This window comes from Larus michahellis, chromosome 8 (assembly GCF_964199755.1).
Source record: "Larus michahellis chromosome 8, bLarMic1.1, whole genome shotgun sequence".
NCBI lineage: Eukaryota > Metazoa > Chordata > Aves > Charadriiformes > Laridae > Larus > Larus michahellis.
In genome coordinates, this window is record NC_133903.1 from 4,853,123 (window position 1) to 4,876,929 (window position 23,807).

The 23,807-nt window shown below is 56.8% G+C and overlaps 3 protein-coding genes across 6 annotated transcripts; 2 read left to right on the forward strand and 1 right to left on the reverse strand.

Moving 5' to 3' along the window:
- Window positions 1–2,654: 2,654 nt before the first annotated feature.
- ARPC1B (actin related protein 2/3 complex subunit 1B) lies at window positions 2,655–11,729 on the forward strand. Its single transcript, XM_074599055.1, has 10 exons — window positions 2,655–2,781; window positions 5,674–5,747; window positions 6,554–6,658; window positions 7,165–7,387; window positions 7,784–7,891; window positions 8,160–8,366; window positions 8,629–8,704; window positions 8,788–8,984; window positions 9,921–10,011; window positions 10,461–11,729. Exons 2-10 carry the CDS (start codon window positions 5,684–5,686, stop codon window positions 10,497–10,499), a joined length of 1,110 nt encoding a protein of 369 aa, XP_074455156.1. The 5' UTR covers window positions 2,655–2,781; window positions 5,674–5,683; the 3' UTR covers window positions 10,500–11,729.
- PDAP1 (PDGFA associated protein 1) lies at window positions 11,672–20,976 on the reverse strand. 2 transcript variants are annotated; one of them, XM_074599057.1, is made up of 6 exons: window positions 20,843–20,976; window positions 16,814–16,905; window positions 14,790–14,897; window positions 14,286–14,407; window positions 13,238–13,389; window positions 11,672–12,519 (listed from the first exon to the last, which is right to left on the reverse strand). In XM_074599057.1, the coding sequence occupies exons 1-6, from the start codon at window positions 20,853–20,855 to the stop codon at window positions 12,461–12,463; spliced, it is 546 nt and encodes a 181-aa protein (XP_074455158.1). In that variant the 5' UTR covers window positions 20,856–20,976; the 3' UTR covers window positions 11,672–12,460. The 2 variants fall into 2 exon arrangements, with proteins under 2 accessions (XP_074455158.1, XP_074455159.1); XM_074599058.1 differs by having other exon boundaries at window positions 16,820–16,905; window positions 20,843–20,956.
- Window positions 20,943–23,435, forward strand: BUD31 (BUD31 homolog). 3 transcript variants are annotated; one of them, XM_074599059.1, is made up of 5 exons: window positions 20,943–21,231; window positions 21,623–21,779; window positions 22,299–22,421; window positions 22,662–22,828; window positions 23,179–23,435. In XM_074599059.1, exons 2-5 carry the CDS (start codon window positions 21,686–21,688, stop codon window positions 23,227–23,229), a joined length of 435 nt encoding a protein of 144 aa, XP_074455160.1. In that variant the 5' UTR covers window positions 20,943–21,231; window positions 21,623–21,685; the 3' UTR covers window positions 23,230–23,435. The 3 variants fall into 3 exon arrangements, with proteins under 3 accessions (XP_074455160.1, XP_074455163.1, XP_074455161.1); XM_074599062.1 differs by having other exon boundaries at window positions 21,224–21,493; XM_074599060.1 differs by lacking the exon at window positions 20,943–21,231 and adding an exon at window positions 21,236–21,338.
- Window positions 23,436–23,807: the final 372 nt, after the last annotated feature.

Consider the following 23,807-nt stretch of genomic DNA (forward strand, 5'->3'; position numbering starts at 1 on the left):
TTTTCTGTGTGAAAGAGCTGGAGAAGGTGAAATGAGCCCGTAAAGGTACAAAAGCCAACAAACTGAGGTCTGATGAAACTGCCCAAGGTTACTGTCTGAGAGAAATACGTGTGCTGGAAGCCTGAGACGAAAACCAGATTGGAGATATTTATATTAGAAAAGGACTGAGCAAGGGCAATATAAACAACCATCACTCAAGGCATAATTCAGCTTCAGGCTGCCGGGTGCGGAGTGGCCGGGGCGAGCTCTGCACCTTGTGCTCCGTCCGGCGGCGGGGAACGGTGGCTCTGCATTTCCAGGCCGTCGCTCCGCTCTGGGAGGACATTCCGCTGCCGTCCCAGCCCCAGTGCCTTTGAGCCACGGCGAAGGGGCGAAGGTAGGTGCTTGTTTTGCCTCGACTGTTTCCTTGGCCGCCTCCCCCATCTCTATCGCTGTCAGGGCATCCTTTGTGTCACCCACCCAGCGTGGGTGACAAGTCACTAGTGTATTTTGCTAACCGCAGCACCAGGCTTCCTGGCACGTGCTTTGTATGCGCTGGGGTTAACGGTGCCTTTGAAAGCGCCGTTCACAGTAAAGCTCGTGGTTGCAGCCTTAATTACAGGGGAGCTGCTGGCTGCACAGGCCTGACGTTACGCGCCAGTTAACACGGTTGGGGGCAAGAAATGGGGCTCTACGCAAGGTGGGATGCCGGAGGCTGTTCACTGGAGCCTGCCTGAAAAACTCCCCCGCCTCTAAATGAGAAGAAGCTGCAGAATTGCTGCCGCTTTTCATCCCTTCTGCCTCACCTCCAAAGAAAACCCCAGCAAAAACCCGTTCTGGTGTCCCCAGCATGTGTGTGGCGGGATGGTTCCTCCCCAGCCTTTCTGCGGAGGCCCTGAGCTTACAGGAGATGCTGCCGCGGATGCAGGAGGAGCTTCCCACGTGAGAGAACGGAGGTAACAGCAGGTAAAGGATTTAGCCCAACCTGGAGTTGGATCTGGCAGGGGACCCAGCAGGGCTGAGCCTTCATCCCCGGCCTCCACACGCTGATTTCCCCGGGGGCTGTTGAGCCCCGGGGGGAACCCAAGCGGTGTTCGAAACCCGTGCATCCCCGGCGGAGGCCGCTCGCTGCCGTGCTCGTTAGCGCAGGCTCCGAGGAGCCGCGGCAGGAGCAGCCTCCAGACCAGAAGTGATGAGGAAACGTGATGGCAGACGCGGAACCGCTCTGCAGGCAGCGCTGGGGGTGATGCTCTCCCCTCTATAACACACCCCCATTCCTACTGCAGGCGTTAAAATGACATGTCCTTCCTTCAAACCCCCGCCTGGAAGGGGTCTGGTGGGAAGGGATGGGCAGAAGGATGGTCTGTGCTGCGTCCTCCCATCGCACACGGCCGAGAGCTGCTGGTCGTGGTGCAGGAGGCAGCGCTAGGACGCCTGGAAAGCCTGAACCCTCCTGGTGAAGAGGCAGAGCAGCTCGCAGCCAGAGCAGGACTAGAGGAAATGTGCCGGCAGCAGGAAAAACTTCAAAAAGCCGCAGCTTTCAGCCGCGTGGGAGCTGCGGTGCAAGCCGTGTCCCTCCTGCTGCGTCTGGGGTGTCAGCGATGCCGGGGGCGAGCTGGGCACTGCAACGGGCAAACGGGTGTTAGAGGATGGGACAGCTCGCTGCATCCCATTTCCCACCATGGGGGTTCACTCCTGGCCAGAGCCGCGGAGACCCGCCACCCTCTGGGGACATCTCAGGATCTCTGCGTGGGACCAAGGCAACACGCTTGAAGGGAAACGTGGCTGATGGACCCCGGGACGAAGGGAGAGATGAGCTGCCCGCTCAGTGCCACCACGCGGAGCCTTTCCCTACAGCTGCCCCCTCACTCAGAGGTGGATTCTGCAGCTCAACAAGTACGAGGTGGTTGGACCCGCATCCTGCGCCTCCCTGTGCGAGACCCCGATGAGCTGCTGTCCCGCTTCGGCGGCGGCGCTCGGGGAGGGAAGGGGTGCGTCCATCCTGCATCCCTCCCCCGCGCCTGCAGCCGAGCAGTGAGAAGCTGAATCCCATCTCTCCTTCCCAGCCCCTTCCAGCAGGAGCCGAGCTCCTGGGAGTTACCCTGCCCGTCTGGGAAAAGAATAAAAATTAGTTGCGCTGAAGCAGGAGGGGAAAAAAATAGAGGGGTGCATGTCTTGGCAGGGGGGAGCCTGGGCTCGGTCCCACGGGGCTCAGTGGGATGCAGGAACCGGCAGCAGCTGCTGCTCGGGGTGGCCGGATCCAGGCGCCGCGGGGTCCTGCTGAGCTGCGAATCCCCCCTGGCCGTGGGAGGCGATGCCAAGGCCCATCTCGCCCCGGGTGGGCTCCAACTACCAGCTACCGCCTGCTGTGGGCCATCAGCGGCGGGGGCCCTGTGGCATCTGCTCCCCCCGAAACGCTTTGGGGACTGGGGGGCTGAGCAACCCCGCTGCGGCCGGAGCGAGAGAGACGGGGCTCCTTCCCTCCGCTCTCCCAGCTCCATCCTTCCTGGGGCGAGTTGCCCGCATGCTGCTGAGCAGCGGGGGCTGCCGGGAGCATCCCGGGGCCGGTGGCCCATCCACGTGCGGCGATGGCGGAGAGGCCTGGCTTGCAGGCAGGGGCAGGGCGGCCGCCGAGCTGCTTTGCGCTCCCCCAACGCCCACGTAAGGAAGTGGTTGCATTTCTCGGAGAGGAAAAGGGAAGTCGGGCTGCCTCGGCGGGGCAGCCAGCAGCTCCCGCCGTTCGCTCGGGGCTGCCGTTCGTGTCGACTGCCCAGAGTCCATGAACTAGCCCTGCCCGGCAAGGTAAGGAGCGGGGAGGCAGCTCTGCCACCCCAGCTGCCACCTGGGTCTGTCCCGGGGGGGGCTGCAGCCGTCGCCTCCCCCCGGTGCTCACACCCTGCTCGAGGGGAGACGCGGACCCCCCGGCCGGGGCTGCTTTGGGCTCGGAGGGGGGTGCAGGCAGCGCCTCGCTGCTTGTAGGTTTTGCTTTTGCTGCGTTTTGGGCTTTTGGATTTATTTTTTTTTTTTTCCTTTAGCTTTGGCAGCAAGTTTGAGTTTTATCCTCTCGCCGGAGGCCCGGCAGCTGCGGGGGGTTGGAAAGTGTCTCCTGGTGGGGGTCCCGCAGGGGTCGGTGCCGGCGCTGTCTGAGATTGGTCCTCTCCTCCTCGGGCATCAGCAGCCTCCGGTTTTACCCAGCGTGAGGAGGAGGAGGGTCAGAGCTGCCCTTCATCTGCGCCGGGGCAGCGATGTCCCCCCCAGGGCCAGGCTGGCTCCAGGGGGACCCCACACTAACCTTGGGGACCGAGGACGGTTGTCCCCAGCCTGGCTGGCAGGAGCACGGGGGGGTGACACCCTGCAGCCGCCGTGGGGAGCAGAGGGGCTACCGGGGGTCGGCGCTGGGGTCTCGGCAGTGCGGGAGGACAGGGCCACCATGCTGGCCAGGGGCAGCTTCACGGGGTCCTGCAGCTCCCGGCGGGACCCTCATTGTGTCTCTGCACCGGCGGGTGCAAACCCACCTCCTGCCGCCCCGCCAGCCTCGGCAGAACCGAAAACGCAGCTCCTCCGGCTCACGGCTTCCTCCTGGGAGCGGGAGGAGCCCCCGGCGCTCGGCTCCTGCCAAGGTTTGGTTATCTCCTCCAAGGATGTTTCCGAACTGCTCGGCGCCTCCGGGCTGGCCAGGGAGATAACGGAGCTGCATCGCATCCCAATCCCGCCCTGTCTGGCCATCTGAAAATGCCCCTTTTCCTCCCTCAAAAGCTTCCGTGTTGATGGGGGGCATGACCGCGGCCCCTCCGATGCTCTTCCCTGCTGGGAAGGGGCTGCCGAGCTCCCCCTGGGTCCCCCCACGGCTCCCACCCCAGGCTGGGGCACGGCTCAGCCCACGGGGCGTCAGCAGGATACGGGCCGTAAAGCGGCTGCTGGGGGAATGAGGCACAAACGGCTGCGGGGAGCGATGGGGCTCGTGCGGCCGAGCAGCCCCTGCTTCCCACCAGCTCCCACGGCAGCCGGAGGACGGCTTCCGCTGCCCGGCCCTGCGGGGGCGGCGTTAAATGGGTGAACGGCAAGGACCCCCCCGGGCGAGGAGGGTCCAGGCCTCTGAGCACCCAGCCCAAGTTAAGAAAAACCCAAGTATCGCTGTTCTCTTGGAGAGCATTGAAGATGGAAAGCGCCGCGGCGTGCCCTGCCTCCCATCCCTCCTCTCCAGGAGCCGAGGGATGGTTTCAGCTGGGTCCCCGTTTCATCCAGGTCCCCATTTCACAGACTTTTCCGCTCCTCATCTCTTGCAACACCCACCGCGCCGTCCCCGCTTGCTGATTTTATTCAGCGCCTTCTGCGCAGCCCCGGCCGCCGGGCTCGGGGCAGAGGGACACGGTGGCAGTGGCTTTGCAGCCTCCCGCGGGTCACCCGGCGCCGAGCCCCGGCAGCATCGGTGGGGCTGGGGCTGGAGAGATGCTCGGCCATGGCCGTGTCCTCGGCCGGCGGGGACAGGGGGTTCAGCGGGGGCTCGGCCGTAGGCTGTGTGACAGTGGGGGTCGTGCCGTGCATTGGCACTGGGATTGCTCCGCCTGCGAAAGGCAGGTGATGGAGCTCCATGGATTCTTGTTTCACCAGCCCCGGGGAGGGAGGTTCGCTAGGAGGGACTTTTTTCCTTCCTCTGTACCGTTTTTAGCTGCCAAAGAAAATGGGCAGTGTTCAGGGAATTCCCAAAATAGCCGAGAGGCAAACTGTGAGTAATCCCAGTCCGTCCGTCACGCCCTGGTGAGGTGTTTCCCCGCATCCGTGCGTTACCTCGGCCGGATGGCCCAGGGGCTGCGTCGCTGCTCCGAGCCTTTCCCGTTCCTGCGGCACCTGGAGTGGGTTTGAGGGAGGAAGCCCCGTCCCATGGCCCCGGAGCGGGTCTGCAGGAGGGAGCCCCATCCCATGGTCCCGGAGCGGCCGGTGGGCGCTGCCGGCAGTGCGGGGAGCTCAGCCAGGGGAAGGGATTAGTCACCGGCTCACCAGGGCTGAGCACAGATGGGATGGGACGGGACGGGATGGGATGGAACAGGATGGGATGAAAAGGGATGGAGATGCCTCCATGGGGTTTTGGCCTTTCCTAAATGAGAGGTGGGGAAGGAACAAGCCCCACGGGGCTGGCGGGAGCAGCCGGAGGGAGGAGGTGCTGCCCATGGCGGGACCCTGGGATGTGTGTGGGGCTGGTGGTGCTGGCGCCAGGGTGTCCGTGTACCCATCCGGCTCCTGCCCACCAGGCTCCAGCCGGCTGGGGCAGGGTGATGGTGTGGTTTGGAAGTCTATGGAAGAGGTCCCCGCTTCCCATCTGGCCATGGGACACCCAGCTGTGGGCATATGGCCGCGGGCACCCATCTGGCACCCGGCCACAGGACAATCAGTGTGGGGTGCCTGGCTGTGGGGCAGCACCATGGGGGTCTCCTCCAGCTCCACCTGGACCTTCCCTCCCTTCCCCCCGAGCTGGACCCACCTGGCCATCCTTCCTTGGGCACACTCTGGGCTTGGAAATCCTTGGGGAAACCCCTTCCCCAGCAGAGGAGGGACTCGATGGGCTTCAACGTGGGGCTGATCCCGGTGGGAGGGAATGCTCGGTGGGGCTCGGAGACAGGGGGGCCTGCTGGGGGCTTGTCCCCGTGGCCAGAGCAGCATCTCCTGATGGCCGCTGGGGTCTCACTCCATCCCCAGCTTGCGAGCCATGGCCTACCACAGCTTCCTGCTGGAGCCCATCAGCTGCCATGCCTGGAACAAGGACCGGACCCGTAAGTATGGCTGGGGCACCCCTTCCCGAAATCCCCAGGGATGTCCCAAAGCACTGACTGTCCCGGCTGAACAGCCCCGCGGTGGGCGATGTCCCCCCGGATGGGGAAGAGCTGTGTCGGGGCTGGGTTTGGAGAAGCAGGTCCTGCCACAGACAGATTTTGGGGCTGGGACAGCATGTGTGCCCCCTGTCCCTCTGCCGGGACAGAGCCCGGTGCAGGGGTGCCAGCACGGCCTCCGGGCCCAAGGCACCACGGCCGCCGGCACGGGGAGGGACGGGCGAAGCCCTGCGGAGGGGAGGAGAGCGGAGCCGGGTGATTCACGGCCGATGGCATTTCCCGGCCACGGCGCAGGGGAGGTGGGAGAGAACAAAAAGAGCTTTCTCTGCTGGGGCCAGCGTGCTGGGCAGGCAGGGCAGGATGGGGCCAGATGGGAGATGAGCACCCGCAGCCATCCCGTCCCATCCCGTCCCATCCCATCCCATCCCATCCCGTCCCATCCCATCCCATCCCACCACACCAGCCCCGCGGGACCCCGCGCTGTGGAAGGGAGCACGCTGGACTGTCGGGTCTGGGGGAGCTTCTCCCTTCCCCGTAGGGACAGTTTGCAGGAGCAGGGCCATCTTCAGGGCAGCATGGGGCAGAGGCTGGGGGGGCTTGGTGGGACCCCACAGTGCAGATGGGGCTCGGTGGGGTCCCACCGTGCCTCGACGAGCCTGGGGCAGGTCGATGGCGGCTGGCCCCGCTCGCCCCCGGGCAGAGCCCATGGCCCAGGGGAGGGCTTTGCCCCGGCTGCTCTCGCCCTGCAGAGATCGCCCTCTGCCCCAACAACCACGAGGTCCACATCTACCGCAAGGACGGGGCCAAGTGGAGCAAAGTCCACGAGCTGAAGGAGCACAATGGGCAGGTGACAGGTGAGTCCTGGCTGATGGAGGGGACGGGGACACGGATGGCGGGTGGCTCTGCCCCACAGCAGATCCTGGCCCCACTCGGTGGCACGGGCAGCTTCTGGATGGGGGTTGTGCGGTGGGTAGAGGAGAGGGCGCAGGTTGTGTCTACCTCTGCTGGCCCCGATCTAGCATGTCAGAAGGCACCCAGGGGTGGGGTGGATGGGATGGGAGGGATGGGGAGGGATGGGATGGGGAGGGATGAGGTGGGATGAGGTGGATGTGTTGGGGTGGGATGGTATGGATGGATGGAGGGATGGATGGATGGAGGGATGGATGGAGGAGGGATGGATGGAAGGAAGAGATGGGGTGAAATGGATTGGGATGGAACGGGATGATTTGGGATGGACGTGGGAGTAGGGCAAAGAGGGACTCTGGAGCAGAGACCACCCAGAACAGCTCTGCCTTCAAAAGGCCTCCAGCCCCATCCCCATGGCTCCCTGGGCCACCATCACCCCCCTTCTCCCTTCCAGGCATTGACTGGGCCCCTGAGAGCAACCGGCTGGTGACGTGTGGGACCGACCGCAACGCCTACGTCTGGACCTTGAAGGGCAACGTCTGGAAACCCACCCTGGTCATCCTGCGGATCAACAGGGCTGCACGCTGTGTCAAGTGGTCACCTAAGGAGAACAAGTTTGCCGTGGGCAGCGGCTCCCGGCTCATCTCCATCTGCTACTTTGAGCAGGAGAACGACTGGTGAGGCTCTGCCATGGCCTTGCTGGGTCTGTCCTGGGAGAGATGGAGGGGAGAAAGATAGAGGGGAGATGGAGAAGAGATGGATGGATGGATGGATGGATGGATGGATGGAGAGATGGAAAGCAGATGGATTGGGAGATAGGAGGCCAGAGGAGTTGGAGGTGAGACAGGAGGAGATGGGGGAGACAGAGAGGAGCTGGAGGAGGAGGTGGAGACAGACGGGGAGATGGAGGGAGGTACTCCCCATACCCGAGCTGCTACTGCAGGATGGTGGCCCAGGGGAGCTCCTGGGGGTGCTTGGAGCCCTGACCACCCTCGGCTAGCCCCCCCGAAAGCCCAGGAGCGTTCCCGGGGGTGGTGATGCTCCCCCTCTGACACCACCTGCTCTCCATGCAGGTGGGTTTGCAAGCACATCAAGAAGCCCATCCGCTCGACGGTGCTCAGCCTCGACTGGCACCCCAACAACGTTCTCCTGGCCGCCGGCTCCTGCGACTTCAAGTGCCGGTGAGAAGCAGGGGGGGTGGATGACTGGGAGGTCCTGAGGTGGGGGGATCCCCCAAGGATGGATTGGGGTCCCACCCTGCCTCAGCACAGAGGTGTGGGGGCAGCCCAGCACCCTAGCTCACCCGTGGGGCAGGATCCACCTCTCCGGTGCTGCTGGGAGCCAGGAATGGGGCGCAGGGGAGATGGGGGAGGCTGGGGGATGCCCTGGCGACCGTCCCATCATCCACTGGCCAAGGACACATGGCAGGGCTCTCCCTCCCCACCCCAGGATCTTCTCAGCCTACATCAAGGAGGTGGAGGAGCGTCCCAGCCCCACGCCGTGGGGCTCCAAGATGCCCTTCGGGGAGCTGATGTTCGAGTCGAGCAGCAGCTGCGGGTGGGTGCACAGCATCTGCTTCTCGGCCAGCGGCGCCCGGGTGGCCTGGGTGAGCCACGACAGCACCCTCTGCCTCGCCGATGCCAACAAGAAGATGGCGTAAGCAGGGCTGGGGAGAGGAGGGGGCTCAGGGGGGCCGGGGGTGACCATGCTGTGTGTTACAGGGGGGGGTTGACCCCAAAACTGACCTGGGGATGGAGACGTCTGGCTTGGGTTGGGCCAAGCAGACGTGGATGGAGGAGGTGGCGCGTCCTCTCCTTGTAGTTTTGTGGCTTCCACCTGTGTTATGAGCTGTGCCAGTCTCAGCGCAGAGAGGCTGAAGCTCAGCTCCCTGCTAACAATGCCCTGCCCTCCCTCGTAGCGTGGCCTCCCTGTGCACCGAGACCCTGCCCCTCCTGGCCGTCACCTTCATCACCGAGAACAGCCTGGTGGCCGCGGTGAGTCGGGGCTGGGGACACGGGGTGGGCGCCGTGCCGGGAGCCAGCAGGAGGGTGCTGAGCAGGGCTGCCCGGTTCCCCAGGGCCACGACTGCTACCCGATGCTGTTCACCTACGAGGAGAGCCAGGGCGCCCTGACCTTCGGGGGGAAGCTGGACGTCCCCAAGCAGAGCTCCCAGCGCGGCCTCACCGCTCGTGAGCGCTTCCAGAACCTGGACAAGAAAGCGAGCTCCGACACCGCCAACGCCACGCTGGACACCCTGCACAAGAACAGCATCAGGTGCGTGCTGGGGAGGCGGGTGGGTGGGTGGGGGTCAGGCTTCACTGGGTCACCCCGGGGGCTGCTTGTGGGTGCTGGGCCCTGAGCATCCCCTGGCTGTATTGCTGTCCGGTCTGGGAGCTGCGACAGCCCTGGAGCATCCCTGGGTATCCCTGGAGCAACCCTGGGTATTCTTGGATATCCCTGGGCATCGCTGCATGCGGGTGGGAGAGATGGAGGGGTTTGACCCTGGGAGCTGGGACGGTCCTTGAGTATCCCCGGAGCATCCCTGGGTATCCCTGGGCATTCCTGGGTATCTCCAGAGCATCCCTGCACAGGGGTGGGGGAGATGGAGGTGTCCAGCCCTGGGAGCTGGGACAGACCTTGAGCATCCCCAGAGCATCCCCGGGTATCCCTGTGCATCCCTGGGTGTTCCTGGAGCATCCCTGCACATGGGTGAGGGAGATGGAGGGGTCCAGTCCTGGGAATCCCTGGAGCATCCCTGGAGCATCCCTGGGTATCCCCAGAGCGTCCCTGCACATGGGTGGGGTAGATGGAGGGGTCTAACCTTGGGCATCCCTGGAGCATCCCTGGAGCATCCCTGGGTATCCCTGGAACATCCCTGCACATGGGTGGGGTAGATGGAGGGGTCCAGCCCTGGGCATCCCTGGAGCATCCCTGGGTATCCCCAGAGCATCCCTGCACATGGGTGGGGTAGACGGAGTGGTCTAGCCTTGGGCATCCCTGGAGCATCCCTGGGCATCCCTGGAACATCCCTGCACATGGGTGAGGGAGATGGAGGGGTCCAGCCCTGGGCATCCCTGGAGCATCCCTGCACATGGGTGGGGGAGGCGAAGGGGTGCGATCCCCACTCCCACCCACCGACTCTTGGGCAGCCCCGAGGGCTCAGCGGGGGCCGGGGGCTGACACCCCCCCCTGCCTTGTTGCGCCCCGCAGCCAGATCTCGGTGCTGGCGGGGGGGAAGGCCAACTGCTCGCAGTTCTGCACCACGGGGATGGACGGCGGCATGAGCATCTGGGATGTCAAGGTGAGGCGTCCCCGCGGTCCCCCCAGGCTGGGAGCACCCAGCGTTGGACCCTCGTTAGCCACAGCTCTAATTGCAGTCCCTCACCCCACTGCTGTGCCGGTGGGGCTCATCCCGCCCACGGGGGTCCCACAGTCCTGGGTGGGATCTCTATTAACCCAGGGACGGGTGGGGGGACACCCCGGAGTGGCACTTCCACAGCTCACCATCAGAGGCAGGGGGGGTGACACCAGCCTCGCGCAGGGATCCAGCACCCTCTCCTGGCTTCGCCTTTGCCCACATGGCTTGAAAAATGAGCCAAAACCTGCTGAAATTGGTATCTCCTCCAATGGGGATGGGTTAGCGCCCCAGGGGACAGCTTCCCCCCCGCGCTGTGCCCCCCTTTCAGCTCCCCAACCAGTCGCCTTGGAAAGCAAAAAGCTGATGACGAACCACCTCCCGCTTTGTTTCAGAGCCTGGAGTCGGCGCTGAAGGATCTCAAGATCAAATAAATGAAGGAACCAGCCCGGAAGGGCGTCCCGGCTGCCAGCCTGCCCCTGCCCTGCTGCCCCCGCCTGCCTCCCCCCGCCAGCCCCCGTGCCACCCCCGCCAGCCGGCCACGATGCCACCAGCGGCTCCCCCGGCTGCCAGCCAGCCCCGGCGGCTGCTCTCAGACAAAGAAAACCTTTTTTTTTTTTTTTTTTTTTTACTATTTTTGTTACCATCCTACCCGATGCTGGTCATACATTGCTTAAAGAAATCAAAAATAAAGTAAGGATTTTCCTGTATAAATCCAATGATTTTTAAAAAAAAAAAACAGTTCAGTGCAAACACGTGCATGATTAGGGCCCATCAGCTGTGCCGCATCCCACCAGGGATGGTCACATCCTCCCTCCTGCCAGCTCTGAGGATGAATCAGGATTGTGGGGATAAGGGGGATGTCACCTCCCTGTTCCCTGCCTCAGCACGGTTTCCAACCAGGATTGGTATTAGAGAAAAGGTCAGGGCGAGGATGGCGGTGACAAAGCAGCGCAGGTTTCCCATGCGGCTCCCAGCTCCTCCTGGACACCTGGCTGCAATCCCACGCCGGGAGAGCCGGCTCGGAAACCTTGTGCCGCCGAGCAAATCACATTTGTCATCCCGCATTCCTAACGCCGGAACCCCCCCGCCAGCGGCTCCGAGAGCTCCCAGACCAGCTCTGGGGCTGAATCTCCTCCAGCCTTGGGTGAGCAAGTCTGGGAGGTGCTGGTGTCCCTGGTGCAGGGTGACAGCAGGACTCCCAGGACTGCCTGGGGTGCAGCGGGTTAGAGCATCTCCTGCTCCACAGCCCCGCGCCGCGAGACAGGACACAGGACGGCTGCCGGGGGGGTGACAGTTCGGGGACCGGCCCTCTGACACAGTGACTGGCTTAGACAGCAGCCGGAGGGCAACTGTTTTCTCCACTGTGGTAACCAGATTGTGCAAGATTGTCCATCAGAGACAGCGGGAAGAGCTTTGTGCCTTCAGGCGACGTCTGCTGAGGGAGCGACGGAACCTCCAGCCAAATTCCACAGCGCCAACAACACAGGAAGAGCAGAGCAGCAGACAGGAGTCACCACACCACCAGCCTTCCCGCACCTCGCGTCTCAGCGGCGGCCCGTACGCTCGCGTTCACACACACACACACACGACCAGGACAGAGCAGTTATGATAATTTACATTTTAATCAGCCAAATATACAAGTTCTGTTGGTGTTGGTTTTGAAACTTTATCAAGTTTTTTTCCATCTGGGTCTGATACAATTAATGTTGGGGGTTTTTTTTTCCTTTAAACAAAGGATGATGTGGTTAAAAACTGGCACTATCCCTAATAAGGAGAAGAAAAAAAAAAAAATAATGAAGAGGAGGGAAAAGGGGAGGCTGGCTGCAAGAGAGGAGGGATGAAACCGGGAAGGAACGGCACTCCAGATGTCCATGAAGTCAGGCTCCCAGATGATACTGCAACAGCCTGCAGCAAAATTTGACGGGCCATTTGCCCCAAAGGATTCCTCAGATACGTTATCCTTTGGGCTTTCACTAGCAAGTCAAAGTTCCCCACCCCATGCCCCACCCCACAACGATCCCACAATCTACTTTCTTGCAATCTAATATTTGAAGCATCTCCCCTCCCGCGCAGCTCCCTCCAGCCCTGCCCCCCCCCTCCCCGTCTATGAGTTCTTAACCCTAAAAACGGCAAAAACATTCAGGTTTCCAAACTGTTACAGAGAATTGCTGTTCAGCACAGTTCTGCACCGAAGATAGCAGCTGCCCCTAACCCCAAAATGGAAATCTGTGCCAGGATGAGGACAAACACATCGTCAGTGTCTCTTGGAGGTGAAGGTGACTTCGATGCCGCAGTACACCCTACGTGGCATCGATGGTATGCAACACGACAGAGCTCCTGGCAGGCACCAGGCACAGTTCCCTGGCGTTTCCTCCTCTTGCGTGTCCTGTGCTTACTTGTTAAGGGATAGTGACTGCAGTCTTTTACCTGCCATGGCCGCTTCGTCTTTTGCTGCGGGGAAGAAAACAACAGAGGTTTCATCATTTCACAGCACACATCAGGGACTGGTGGTGGCCTGACAGCCCCGGAGACCGAAATCCTGCTAGCCATGCACAGTGAGGTAACGGGAGAAAATCCGACCCTCCCCACCGATCCATGGTACATCCCCCCCCCCCCAGAGTTAAGAGGAACAGCCCCCCCTTGCGCGTTCCCTTCTGTCCTCAGCCTCTCCTCAGGCATTCACAAATTACCCTGATGCTGACGCACGGATTTCTCCGTGGAAGGCACCAAGAACACACGTTCATCAGACTTCAGGTTCACACCTATCAGAGCCGACGAGAAAGGCCGGGCAGGGGAGGAGGGCTGCCGACCCCCCGGGCAGGCTGGATCCCAGCGAGCAAAGCAGCTGAATCACACCCAGCGCAAGGAACTCGCTAAACCCCCAAAATGGAGCAAGCATTGCCTGGGAGGCTGAGGACAATACGGATATCAAGGGCAATTCCCTTCTCTCTTTCCCTGCTCAGATGTCCTGGAGCTTTATAAAGCAGGAGCTTTATAAGAACGAAACAGCTGAACCTGGTTTTGACGAGAGGAGTTGTGATGACACTCACCAACACCCCGCAGTCTCAGGAGATGAGGGATTACCGCGTGTGACATAAGAAATCGTGGCTCTCGGCAAGCGCAACCATCACAAAGAGAAGTAAGAGGATATGATTAATCACTCTCTAACCTTTTCTTTCTTCTTCTTTCTTTCTGGCAGCTTCTTCCCTTTGCTTCCGAATGATGGCTAGTCGGGCGAGATCTGCCTTCGCTTGTTCTGTTTTACCAGCTAGGTGCATTTTCATGTATCTTTCTTTTGCCTTTTGTTTCTCTATTTCCTCTCTGTTTGAGCGAAACACACCAGTCACCAGAGCATCCATGTAAGCACGCGGGCACAGGCAGAGCGGGGGAGGCTTTCTGACTGGGAAGGACTGTGAGGACAGAGACTGGGGGGCCCCGTCACCAGTTTTCAAGCCCAGGTTCTATCTATTGCAAGGTTCGAACAGGAGTGATGAGAGAGGTTATTTCTACCTTCGTTCAGCTAAATAAGGACACCGACACACAATGAGGTCAAATGAATTAGCCCCAGACTGCACAGCACCATGACATGTTTTTCCCAGCCGTACCCTCAAAGGTGTAATCCTGCCGAAGCAATCTCTCCCAAATAAGCAAGCTTGAATCTTTCACTCTGAAACTCTCCGTTGCTAAATGAAACTAGAAGATTAAACTTTGGTTCTCATCTTATTCATCTGCTCAGACAAAAATTTCACCGCGACCCCTGGAATCTGGGAAACTGCTACCTGTCACTAGGGCACCTTCTGTAGCGAGATTGAAGCGGACCCCAAGGTGACCTCTGGTTAATGGATTTTGGTTACGTCTGAATTTTGGCATAAAACTTCAGGAAAGGAATGGTTTACGTCTGCTTCACAGCAACTAACTTCACTCTCTCAGCACACCTGCCCGAGCTGCCTGGCTCCAGGATGGCCACAGCTACTCCCAGAGGACAGAGAACTACTGTCAGGTTTGTAAGAAAAGACATTGTGAACCCCAGTGAGTCCTGCCTGACAGTTCGCTGCTGTTCAGCGTCCGCTTTAGACAGCAACGCACCTAAAGGGCTTCCCTGAAACACCACCACATACACAGCAGGGAAACACCTCCCCGCATTAAGCTGCTGCCACCGGTGAGGATGAAATTCCAGGAATGCACTAGCTCCTACCGAGGCAGCAGGAAAGACTCACCGCTCTCGTCGCGAGAGTTCCTTCGGTCCATCCAGGTCCAGCTGAGTTACTTTTTTGGTTGTCTGAATTACACGATTGGGATTCTCTATGTCTATCAACCCTTCCACTCCTTTGCGCTTTTGCTAAGGTTCAAGAACAAGAGGAGGGTTAAGAAGTTCTCTCACACCCAACGTTGTGTTGTATCAGAGCTCATCAAATACACTGCAAGACACCCCAAAAGCAGAATTCAAGATGTTTTTACTACCACACAGCAAAACCATTTACGAACCAAGACTTATACCACCAGGCATCTTCAGCCTGTTTTGACATCTTCTTGCCTTTGCATTTCGCTTAGAAAAATACCCAAGTTTTAACTCTGAGGACAAAATGCTGTCAAATTAAGATTTTTTGGACTTCGAAAAATAGCTCTTCCATGAAAAATCTGTTATAGGTAGCTCACATCTCTCACCAGCCCCAAGAATCTGGGTGGTGCAAAAGCATTAAGTGTCCTGAGAATGACAGTACCTGATAATCCTCGTCATCTTCATCACTCTCATCTGAATCTAAAGACTTCTTCTCCTTTTTGGGGTCCCCTGTTGCTCCTTCGCCTCCTTCTTCTTGCTCCTCCTCTTCCTACAAAATCACAGGAAATTAGAGAAAATGCACGTCAATAAAAATCCGAAATCCAACAGTGACTCTTAAATGAGATAATTTTGGAGGGACGAGAGACAGCTCTGAGCGCACCGGTGTTCCTGACACGGCCCTTATGGCTCCAAAGGTGCCCAGCTGTCACAAAACAAGAGCTCATTCTCAACACGTACATCACCTGCCCCAACAAATCACCTCTAAACAACCCCGCTGTTTTCTCTGTGTAACAGGCCAGGAAAATGATTGTAAAAGACAGAACTGGCACTTTACTTTCCCCAAATGAAAGATCTCCGGGAGACATTTTGGCCCGTGTTTCCTGTGCACAATATCTCAGGGACTGGAAACTACACGGACATAACGTAGAGCTGGATCCCATCCTAGATATAGATTAAAAAAAACCTAGAGAAGAGCGAATCGAGAACCATCAACCAGAACATTATTATCCAAGAAATTACATCCTTTTTTAGCACAGCTTTTACCGGTCAGAGGTCTAGGAATTAATTTGTAAATCATTAGAAGATAAGATTAGAAGAACCAACATGGGTGTGAACAGCTTGCTTTACCATTGCCAAATAGCCCTCATCAGATCAGAGCAACTGGAAAAGCGGATGAGCTATGGGCAGTAAGAGGAATAATTTTGTTAATTGGGTTTTTTTAAGCTTTCCCTAATGAAATAGCATTAGATGTGTGCGGTATAGATTGTCATGAAAGAAAAAGAAGAAATCCTTCTCAAAGAGCCATTCTCTGGTTTGTTTTGAAACAAGACAGACATTTCAAGTGGGGTCCTGCTTGTTCTGTTCCTTTTCCAGAACACTCACAAAGTTTGTGAATGACATTGCACTGGTAGGAGTTGGAATCATTTTGGAGAACAATCCGACCCGTAAGTGGTTTCAGAATTTGGAAAGATGGCACGAAACTACGAAGGTGGGATCAGAAAACAAACCAAGAGGAGTTACGCTTCGGAAGAAGAAATCCAACACAAAGTCGGAATATGTGGCTAAGCAGCAAACCACACCATCATCTTGAGTTACAGCTGGTCAAAACATTAAGAAGGAGTCAACAATATGGCTCATGACTGCTTGAAAGAGTAATCTTCTTCTGGGAGGTATTCATCAGTATTTCCTACATGGGGTATAATTATCCTCCTGTAGTCAGTGCTGTGAGACTTCAGCTGCAATAGTTTGATTTGGCTTAGGCAGCACTTTCAGGAAGTCACAGAAGAACGGCAGTGAGTGTGCCATCGTAGCTGTGATAATTTGGGAATACAAGAGAACAAGTACTGCAAGAAGTAGCCGTTCCTTTTATAATACCAGTCAGGTAGCTGGGGAAGCCGGGGAGGAGCTGTTACAGTCCTATGTTGGGGCACAGAAACATGTCCAAAAAAGGACTCACACCAGAAAACTGTTATCTCTCCCTACAAGTCAGAGGCAAACAAGAAAATCATTTGTACAGGAAGAAGTCAAAGGAGTTTGGTCTTTTAAGTCTAGAAGAGAAAAACGACAAATATAATAATTTCAACATACATTAAGATGTCAAGATGTGAGCCCTTTTCCTCCACAACCAAGCTGCAGAGCACGGATTAAAAAATTAGCTGATGCTGAAGGCTAGAATGACGAAATACAGGGGGAAAGGATGTCTAGAGCTGCTGTGTAATCATCTTCCCTATCCGTTACCCTTCAAATTGTGAACTGGGTGGTCTACCTGGCCTTTCTTCTATGAGGAACCACACTGGGTCACACCTTGCAGCCTCCCCAGCCAGAGATATTCAGAATTCATGTTGTGATCAGTGACAGAATGATCTGTAGCACTTGACCAAGCCACACCATTTCTCATGAACTGCAAGTTACGCTGCACAAGCCAGGACTTACGACAGCAAGGACATAACGCAGGCAAACACATACCCTTGCCTTTTGCTTTTCTGCTTGAAGCTGGGCATCAATCTCTTCAGGACTTGTGTACTGTCTTGCTCGGCCTTTGTGGCCTCCTTTTCTACCTGTACAAAAAAATAAAATTAATAAATGGTTTAGTGATAAGGTTCCAGAAAGGTCTACTCCTCCTGCAGCACTCTCTGGATTTTCGGGGAAGATAGGACAAACCAAAATAGCTCCTCTGATAGAATCTAAACAACAATGAAAAAAAAGGACACATTGAACTTGCCAGTCTCAGTGAAACACTCCAAGAATTTCGGGTAAATTACACAGAGAATTGGGATTATTGATCCATAGAAAGATACTTGGGAGAATAAATTCCTTCTTTCCCCTTGAGCTGTTTTTGGAGACGTAAGAACGGAGAGCAGCCTATCAGCTGTACAGTTTTCTCCAAGCCAAGCGCAGGCTTGTCCTACAGAGAGGGATCCAGGAAGGTACTGCCCAAAGAGGGTACTCCTGTCCCTCAACCACCACAGAGCTGTGACACCTATTATCAGGCAATGGGCTTCCAAGTGCCCCCTCAGCTCTCGGTGACGCCACCCTTCCTTGTCCCCCCATGCCTGTGCTTGTGGCCTCTCTGATTCACTTCCCGGGCTGGCAAGGGGTGCTCAGTCCCACAGCCGCTCTCCGCGTTTCCTGCGCAGGAGGAATCACAGCATGTTCCTGCGGCAGCTGCGGTCACAACCAACCCTCCGACGAGCTTTCCTCCTTAACCCCTCCCCTACACTAAGGCTGTGCCAAGAGAAAATAGGAAGCTAATTGGACAGAAGCTTTGGGAATTACAATGAGAGCTGAAGAACTACTAAAAGCAGCCTCCATGTTTTACTGCTTTATAAGGAAAAATAAAAACTTTATGGAAGAGGAAGAGGAGAGAGTCAACTTAGCTGGCTGGACTGCCTGGCTAAGATCTGCTCTCAAGTTGAAAATTCTGTTGATTAATGAATTGCTGAAGCCATTAATGCTTCCTGCAAGTGACTGCTCCGTTTATGTTGTTACAATAGCTCAAAGAACTGCTGGAAAGCAAGCCGAGCAGAGTCAGTCTCTAGCCTTGAGCTACGGAGCTCAAGGTAAAACCCACTTGTGAGCCTGGCAAAAAGCAAACAGCTCAGGCAGGGGAGCTCTCTGCTACTGCTTTGAAGTTTGATGGAAGGAACAGGAAATCCTCGCGCTCTCTCACCCTCCCCACCTCACCTGCCGAGGACAACAGAAACCTTACGGTAGTGGGGAGGGCTGAGGGGATCGTCCCTCCTTCCTGGGGACTGCGCAGGACACATGGGAGAGATCTGTCACTACTGCACGGCTGTGCCATGGCCACATTTGGCTGCGCTGCTGGACTTTGAGGGACAGGGAGCACCAGTGCAGTCGGCATCCGTGGGCTTTAGAAATTTAACATTTTCTAACAGGTCCCCCTAGCTCAGCAGAGACAAGCTCTCAGACATTTTAGCTCAGTAAAAGCTGAGCTGTGGAATAAATTATCTCAAAAACCCCACTGGGAAGCCTTGCAGAGACCCCCGAGATGTTTTTCTCAGGTGAAATGGGGAAGCACAGAGACCGGATTCTTCTTTCTGAACTCAGCTGTGGAAGCTCGTGAGCACCCAAACCATAAGTGCAACCAAGAGCTTTGCTTCACCCAAGACATGTGTTTTCTGTTTGTCTGTTCCCAACCATCCCACGTGGCAATACTGACACCCTCTGGGAAGGAGATCTGCCACAGGAACGCTCTAGCCCAGGAGACATTACCTCACTGCCCAGCAAACGACACCACTCTACATTGAACAACAGTTAATATCCCTACACACTACGTAACACCAAGAAAACCTAAATAAACCAAAACAACCCTGTGCTACAAGCTTAACTGATGCCAGGCAGCCTTCTTGTCCAGCTGGGCTCACAATTTTACACTGGGCTCAGAAGTGAAGAACACAAAAGCTTTATTACTTCAAATAAAAAGTGGTAATAAAGGGAGGAAAAGCAACTCAAATGCCTAAAAAGAAGCAAACTGAAGAGTGAATCAATCTCATTTATATTCGAGCCTGCAGACAGAGAAGTATGGCCCCTTTGAGCGGGACCAGCAGTGCCATGGGTTCAGCAGGTGGAGGGACTGTGGGGAGCTCAGCAGAGGGCAGGGACGGGGCTCTGCTCCTCCAGGGAGATCAAACCGCACGTCAGACAAGCAGAGTGATGGTCCTACATCTGCCACTGACCTACTCCGTCACGCTGCGCAACTCACGTCAGCTCTGTGCCTCAGTTTCCCCATCTGTAAAATACGGATGATTCTTCTCCTCCTCTGTGAAGCACTTTTAAAATATAATCACCTGCAGATTTCACCTGCAGTAAAGACCGCTGGTGCTTACGGCAGACATGCGTTAAAATACATTTGTCTTCAGCTTTAAACAGAAAAATGAAGGAAGCTACATCAGAGAATGGAAGAATATTGAAAGAATCACTTATTCTTTTTGAATCAAGATATTAAAAAAAAAAAACAAAATAGTGAGAAATAATCCTGTAATAAAATTTATTAATGTCTGGTTAACCTCCCCATTTTCTATTAAACAGTGAGTGCAGAGGTCCACTCCAGAATATAACAACTCCTACTGACTTGGGGGGGGAGGCGACGCAGGGGGCAAAGATCCTTCTTTTCCCAAGAAGCAAAATGCTTGAAACAAACATTTAAAACCATACAGTGAAATACAGAGCAGAAAATTCTGAGTTATGAGGCATTTAAGTACAGCAATCAGGGTTATAACCCACCACAGTTCTTTGCCTTCACAAAAAAAATACGTGAAAGCTTCAGCCTTGTCTAACATTGTGCAAATGGATACAAAATAAAGCGCTTACAGAAAATCTAAATAGGGAAGCAGATTTGGCACTAAAGCTTGGGAAACGCTGATGAAATGAACTGGAACAAACTACAGAGAAGACGAGTGACGAGGGCTAGTTTACATTAATGTATATGACTGAGGTTTCACCGACGCTCGCACAAGAGCCAATTATGCAGATGGTGCATCTGGAGAAGGTTCTGGGTGGATCCAGCTCAGCCCTGACAGCCTGTCAGTCCCTCATTACTTCTCCTTAATCACACAAGCAAGTCGGTACCCGCTCCGCAACACCCAGATGCGGAGCAGCCGGAGCCACATGAAAGGAGCCGCATTTGGAGCCCCTGAACCAGAGACCACCCCAAAACCACCCTCCACTGCCCCTCAGGGCTGGACCCTCTGCCCTGGCGCACAGATTGCCCACACCCAGCCCTGAAGGCCTCCACCATTGAGCCACCGGGAGGGGAAGGCCTTCAGCCCCCCCCCACCACCTGTGCCCCCCCAAGATGCCCCCCGGGATTCCCGGTGTAGCTGTAAACTCCCCTCCCCGGGTGTCCCTGTGACCCAAGGCCTGTCCCGGGGGAACCGGCTGCAGCTTCCAGCCCAGCGGGGAGCACATGGGGCCCAGCCCGCTGCCGGTCCCACGCGGGGAGCTGGCACCCCACGGCCCGGACACCCCCGGGGGCTGCTGCGATCCCACGGCACTTGTTGGGGGACACAGAACGGGACACCATCCCCCGGCTCTGTGAGAAAGGAGGACAATCTGCCATCTCTTGGGGAGGGGAAGCTCCCCACGAAGCCCTCCACCAGCGGGCTGGGCGATGGAACCGAGACCTGCTCCCGAGGCAGCCGGAGGGGGTGTTGCGGCACAGCGACCCCCCCCTTCGTGGCCGAGAAGGGGGGAAAAGACACACCCCCCCACGGCCAAGCTCCCCACGGCTAGGGAGCGGGGGGAAAGAGACATCCCTGCAGACCCGGGGGCTGGAACGAGACCTGCCCCCGACCCAGCACCTCCCCAGCCGAGACCGTGTGGCGGGGGTGGGACACGCGAGCCCTGCCCGCCCCGGGCCTCCACAGCCGGGGCCTCCTCCCACACCCCCGCCCTGGGGCCTAAGGGCCTTACACCCCCTCATCCCGCTCCCACCCCCGCAGGGACGAACCCCCCCCGCCCCGCCCCGTTCCCCACCTCCTTTCGGCATCGCGGCGGCGATGGCGGCTGCGGCAGCTGCAGCGAGGCCCCCCCCCGGCCCCGACCGGCGACCCGGAAGCGGAAGCCGCCCCACCCCCGCGCGCGCGGCGCGCGGCCCTCGACACCCGCCCAGTCACGGCGGCCCCGCGAGGCCCCCGCCGCTGGGGCTGCCCGCAGCGCTCCCGCTCCCGCTCCTCCGCGCCGCCGCTTCTTCCCCCGAGGAGCTGCGGTCTCCGCCCTGCCCGGGCCGAGGCGGCGGTCCGCACGGTGGGGAGGATTTCCGTCAGGCAGTGCGGAGGGCACCCCAGAGGGGTGGGGCCACGAGGCGTCCCGGGTGCGGGAGGCCCCTCAGGTGACGGCGGAGCAGAAGTGGCGCCCCCCGGCAGGTGAGTGGGATCGCGGCGGTCGCCTCCGCGGCCCGGCGAGATCCGCCGGGTTCCGGCGGCTGCAGGGTTGGGGCTGGAGGGGCCGGGCCGCCTCGGCCGCGTTTTCGGTAGGAGCTGGCGGAAGTTGTTGCTGTAGGGTAGCCCGGAGTGGGGGAGGGGCGGCCGTCGCCTCACTTCGCTGAGGAGAAAAAAACGTTTTCTCGCGGTGAGGTGGAGGCAGCGCTCGCCCCACGGGCTGCCGGTGTCCCCAGGGCCGTGCTGGGTGAGGTTTTGCCTCTTTCACGAGCTTCATAAAGCTCCTTTTTATCGTTGAGGTAGAAAGTGGCAGAGGGGTACAGAAGTTTTAAGACAAATATCTCTAACGATGGTTTTCCTTTTTTTGTTTTTATAGTGGCTCTCAGGACTTCGGAGCACCCACGCGTTTGAGTGCAGTCAAACCCTCGTTCCTGTGGCAATGCCCAAAGTGAAGAGGAGCAGGAAGCCTCCCCCGGATGGGTGGGAGCTGATTGAGCCAACGCTGGATGAGCTGGATCAGAAGATGAGAGAAGGTAAAGAGCAGAGTTGGGTGTTCTCAAAGATGTGACCCTGAAACAAGCTAATCTGTAAATGTTTCAGGAAGCACAGCCTCCCAGTGATATTGCAGACTGGGACTGGGCCAGTTCTGGTCGCTTTTCTCTGGGTGTACCCAGGTTACAGAGCACAGAGGTTTGATGTACAGTTGTTTTAGGACACACCGTGGCTGAGCCCCAGGTGAAGCTCACTGGTGTGCGTGTGGAGGGACCGGCAGTTCCTGTCTGTGCCGTGGCTCTGGTCTGACAAGCCAGGGGCAGCCATGAAGTCACGTGCCATCCCAGTGCAGGTCACTGATGTTATGTTTTCATTTCCCAAAGGAGCTGTTTCAGGTCAGGTCCCCCTCATTTGAGTCTCCTCCTACTAAGTTCAGTCTAATCTCTTTAATGTATTAAAGTTATGAATGTTTTTGGAACAGCTTATTGCAAAGTGACTAAAGAAATAAGTTGGCCATCTAAAACGGTCAGCTGAAACCTGGTGTTTGTCTTCCCTCGCAGCGGAGACCGAGCCTCATGAAGGGAAGAGGAAAGTGGAATCCCTTTGGCCTATCTTCCGAATTCATCACCAAAAAACACGTTACATCTTTGATCTCTTCTACAAAAGAAAAGCTATCAGCAGAGGTGAGGAATGCAAATGCTTTACCCAGGGCAGGGGAAAACAGAAGGGAGAAAGATGTCTGCCTGCAGATGTGTCTGAACTGGGTCTGCAGTGGGAAGGATCAGGTTTCTGGGGAGGGAAGATGGAGGGAAGGCTGGCAGCTGCCTGGCTTTAACTGCTAGTTACTACAGCCAGTAATTCCTGATAGTGAGTCTTCTAGCTCCTCCTGGGAGCTGCTTGTGATGGTGTCTGCTCCTCTACAGAGCTCTACGAGTACTGCATCAAGGAAGGATACGCTGACAAAAACCTGATTGCGAAGTGGAAGAAACAGGGTTATGAGAACCTCTGCTGCCTGCGGTGTATCCAGACGCGGGACACCAACTTTGGAACCAACTGCATCTGCAGGGTCCCCAAAAGCAAGCTGGAAGTGGTAAGCGTTTTCAGCTTGTTCCTCTCCTTGCCTGGACCCTTGCAGTACCTGGTCTCATTCCTCCCAGGTCAGGGACAGCAGAGGAGGTAGTGCTGTTCTTCCTGGTAATTTCTTCTAGTTCCAACATTTTCTGCCTCTTGCTGGCAGAGTTGATATCTAGTTGGTTCTAAAGTTACTGTCAGGTTTGGCATACAGTTGTTTGAAGTCATTAAAATATGGGGAAACAACAGAAAACCAGATAGCAGCAACCCTTCGCACACAGATCCATTCTCTGTCTTGAGGCTGCAGCTTGCTGGTCTGTCTGCTCACTGTACCTTGGCTGAAATACCCTCCTCGTGTTTCTTTTCCAGGGGAGAATCATTGAATGCACTCACTGCGGATGCAGAGGCTGTTCTGGGTGAAGCCTTTAGCTATAAGACTACTTTTTGAACTCTGAGGGATTTCATCCTACACAATGGACAGTTACAGCCACCTTCTGTGTGATTGGATATTTCTGTATAGCAATTAAAACAGTAATGTATTCACCTGGATCATATATACAAAGGTGGTTGTGTTGGAGTAGGTTTTTGTGTAGCCATTTATTTTAAAATAAAGTCTACCTTCCTGAGAGAGTAGTGCAATCTTCTGGAAAAACATTTCTATGCCCCTTTTCTCCTGTTAGATGTGTTTTGGTTGGTTGGTTTGTTTGAATGTTGCTCTACATACTGCCAGGTGTTCTAAATGAGCGTTGTTTTTAAGCAGCTGCTATCCCTCTTTCTCAAATAATAACCGCATTTAAAAGGCGCACGGAAGGGAAATAATACAGTCCTTGGCCTGATTCAAGCTTTGCCCCGATCCTGTGTAGAAGGAAGCTAGAGTTCACTAGAACTCTCTGCTAAGGTTTGTAACCTGGAATTAGCATGTAGATCCACTCAGGAATGCCAGCAGCCTACAGAGACTTACAGGTCACACATTAAGTGCCCAGATACCCACAGAACAC